The sequence below is a fragment of the Oryza sativa genome, chromosome 6 (assembly GCF_034140825.1).
Source record: "Oryza sativa Japonica Group chromosome 6, ASM3414082v1".
Lineage (NCBI taxonomy): Eukaryota > Viridiplantae > Streptophyta > Magnoliopsida > Poales > Poaceae > Oryza > Oryza sativa.
In genome coordinates, this window is record NC_089040.1 from 10,314,149 (window position 1) to 10,317,470 (window position 3,322).

General features: G+C 50.9%; 1 protein-coding gene across 1 annotated transcript; it reads left to right on the forward strand.

Moving 5' to 3' along the window:
- Window positions 1–647: 647 nt before the first annotated feature.
- On the forward strand, window positions 648–1,601 carry LOC4340772 (nuclear transcription factor Y subunit B-10-like). The gene has a single exon (XM_015787184.3). It carries the CDS (start codon window positions 691–693, stop codon window positions 1,441–1,443), a length of 753 nt encoding a protein of 250 aa, XP_015642670.1. The 5' UTR covers window positions 648–690; the 3' UTR covers window positions 1,444–1,601.
- The last annotated feature ends 1,721 nt before the right edge of the window (window positions 1,602–3,322 follow it).

The following is a 3,322-nucleotide window of genomic DNA, read 5'->3' on the forward strand; positions in this document are numbered from 1 at the left end:
CGATATATGCATTGTGTGTGGGTTAGAAGAAAGATAAAAGGAAACAGATACTCTTGAAGTTCAGGATCTAGATAGATCCTGATGTCTGTGAAGTTAAAACTCGAGTTTCAACTCTTAGTATCCATAGTTTATCACAATAACTCTTTCTTTGAATCGTAACCAAAGTGACGTTTGTACACTTCTCAAATCAATCATAAATCCAATTTGCACATAAAATAACATCTATAATTAATTATTGATTTTTTTAACAATAAGTAACGGACCTGTTCAAACATATTTTCTTAATACAATCTTCGTTCATTTGACACTGATTGAAACAAATTAAATGAATTTTTAGAAATTGGATTAAGGCTGGCAAAATATCTTCAAAATTTTTTTCGAAAAGGATCTTAGCAAGGGTTATACTAGCGAGGCGTGCCAACAGGCATGCTGATTTTCTAGTTAATACGTTTCCTCTGACGAATAAATGTTCATCTTTTTTTTAACGTAGTGAAGGAAGTGCAATAAAGTTATTTGAACTACTTCCTTTCTTAGTTCTTGGTTCTTGCGCTAAATGCTAAAATGATTTATATTATATTTACGATCGAAGGAAGTAGTAGCTAGATAGCAATCAATCTTTATATAAGACCACCCGTATCTCCATCCTTATATAAGCCCTAGCCCCCAAGGTGCTCCTTGCAGCTTTTGGCAATGGAGCCCGCATTTCCCAACGGAGGTGCGGCTGCTCCACCACCGCCCATGGCGGCGGAGCAGCTGCCGCCGGCGGCGGCGGTGGTCCGGGAGCAGGACCGCCTGATGCCGATCGCGAACGTGATCCGCATCATGCGGCGCGTGCTCCCGCCGCACGCCAAGATCTCCGACGACGCCAAGGAGGTGATCCAGGAGTGCGTGTCGGAGTTCATCAGCTTCGTCACCGGCGAGGCCAACGACCGGTGCCACCGCGAGCACCGCAAGACGGTCACCGCCGAGGACCTCGTCTGGGCCATGGACCGCCTCGGCTTCGACGACTACGTCCCGCCGCTCACCGCCTACCTCCGCCGCATGCGCGAGTACGAGGGCGGCGGATCAGGTGGTGGTGGTGGTGGTGGCCGTGGCGCCGCCGCCGCCCCCGCCGTCGTGCCGCCGCCGCCGCCGCCGCCTCCCGAGGACGCGTTCCGCTACGTGCAGGTCCATCATCCCGTGTACGCGGCGCCAGGTGAGCCGGTGCAGGGGTACGGTTACCCCGTGGCCATGTCGTCTGCTCTGCCGGCGCCGCACGTGCACGTCGGCGTCCGCGGCGGCGGGCAGCACGAGGTGTTCGGTGGCGGGCCGGCGCCCCTGGCTGTCTACTACGGAGGAGCGCCGTACGGCGAGGCCAGCAGCCGCGGCGGCTGCTCTGCCGCCGACGAGGGGAGCTCGTCGTCGAGCGCCTCGCCGGCGCCGGTCGGCCCCAACTATGAGTAAAAACAAAAGAAGAAGAAAATCAAACTCTTCCCCGGCTGACAGGTGATCGAGCTCGTCGTCTACAAATTATCAATCGTCTGTCGATCGATTAGCATGTAATCTAATAAAAAAACTTAAGCTAGCTTAAGACTTAATTAGACATGTTCTGTTCATCTTTCCGCCACCGTTTCATCGAAAGAGATTAAGAATGTGGTAGTAGCTAGAAATCATTTCGAGCTCGAATTACTTAATCGTGTTGATTAATTGCAATGATGAACTAACAAGAGGAAATGATGTAGTAGTATTAACTACGAGCGTTTCATCTCGATTAATTAATTTCTGCCAAGAGTACTCCCAAGTTGACGCTCCCTTTGCAACTGGGAGAGAGATGCAAGACGTCATACTCAGTGATCTGTGCATGCATGTCGGTTAGCTATAGCTAGTTCATCACTGGCCATGAATGAGTTTGGTGCTATGCATGTAAATTAAATACATCTATACGATCGTCATCATGTTTAGTGGCAGTAGTCTTGACCGGCGATGACGTGAATATTGCTAAGCTATAGACGGTGCGTGGAAAAACCGCCGTGACGCCGTCGTATGTCGTCGATCGGTGCAGCTTGCCCAACGCGGCCAACCTGGCGACGATGTACGTACGTAGACAAGTGCCGCCACCTCCTGCTTCCATCTGGCCGGCTGACTTGGGCCTTGTTCGGTTACACAAGGATTCAATCCGGGTCGGGAACGACAAGTACAGTAAGAAATTTATGATAGATACAACGAGAGACCGGGAATCAATTCATTAGTCAAGAGGTATGGAACTAATCCGGATGTTTTGTTACCTAATATAAGTAAATTGGTTCCCGATCCAAAATAAATCCCGGTCTCTTGTTGTACGTATTATAAATTTATTGTTATACATATCATTCTTGGCCCAGAACGAATCCTTGTGTAACCGAACAAGGCCATGTGGGGCCGCGCGTCTCCAAAACTCAAGTCAACTTCCTCTCTTGTGTCTGATGGCATCGTTTCTCATGAGATAAAATAATAATATCAGCCAGCTTTGGTGGAAATTTAACAATTTGTCACTATTAGATTTGTCGGTTATCTATAAACCCCTTTTAAATTTGCTCTTGATTTTTTTCCACTCTCTAAAGAGATGCTTTCTTAACTATTTGCCAATTTTATCCACTTGGCATTAACTCGGGGTGAAATTAAAATATTGTGGGATCCACTTGTCAGCCTCTTCCCTCCCCTTCATCTCTTCCTCCAGTGTGGCGTGCTTTTGGCGGCCTTAGTCAAGCGTGGACCATAGGCGAAGGGAGGAGCGGCACCGCTGCGAGGAGTCCATCCTTCGCCAATCGCGAGGAGATCATCCGCCGCCACCGCTAGGCACCTGAGACGGCACGAGAAGCACGTCCACCCGCGCCCACAACGTCCCTTAGCAGGTCCACCTCCTCTGCCATCGTGAGGACCGTCCGTCGTAGCCAGGCATATGCCCGTCACCCGTTGTCCTGTCGTCGGAGATGTCGCTCCTCCTCCCTATCCGCTCCGTCCTGCTCCAGCGCCTCTTCCTATGCCGCTGTTGGATCGGGGTAGGTTGACACGGAAGCGGTCGAGGCGGAGGTACACAATGGTGGACGCGTTGGCGTTCGTGGCAGCAAGCCTCGGGAAGGGTGGGTAGTGCGCGACGGATGGCAGAGGTGGGTGGCGGTGCTGTTCCGGCAAGGGTCAGCGGAGTGGTCGTCGATACGTTGGGTGTTCCGGGATGCCACGCTATTGTTCATCCCGTGCAACGACCTCGCCATCGCAGCGCTGTTCCTCTTCTCCCACGCCGATTCTGTTGAGAGTGCTAGCTTCCACTTCCGCCTCCACGATTTCTGCATGGGCACATGTCTAG

Bases quoted from the DNA above. Each gene is read 5' to 3' on its own strand.
- LOC4340772 (XM_015787184.3), top strand. From the start codon at position 691: ATGGAGCCCGCATTTCCCAACGGAGGTGCGGCTGCTCCACCACCGCCC.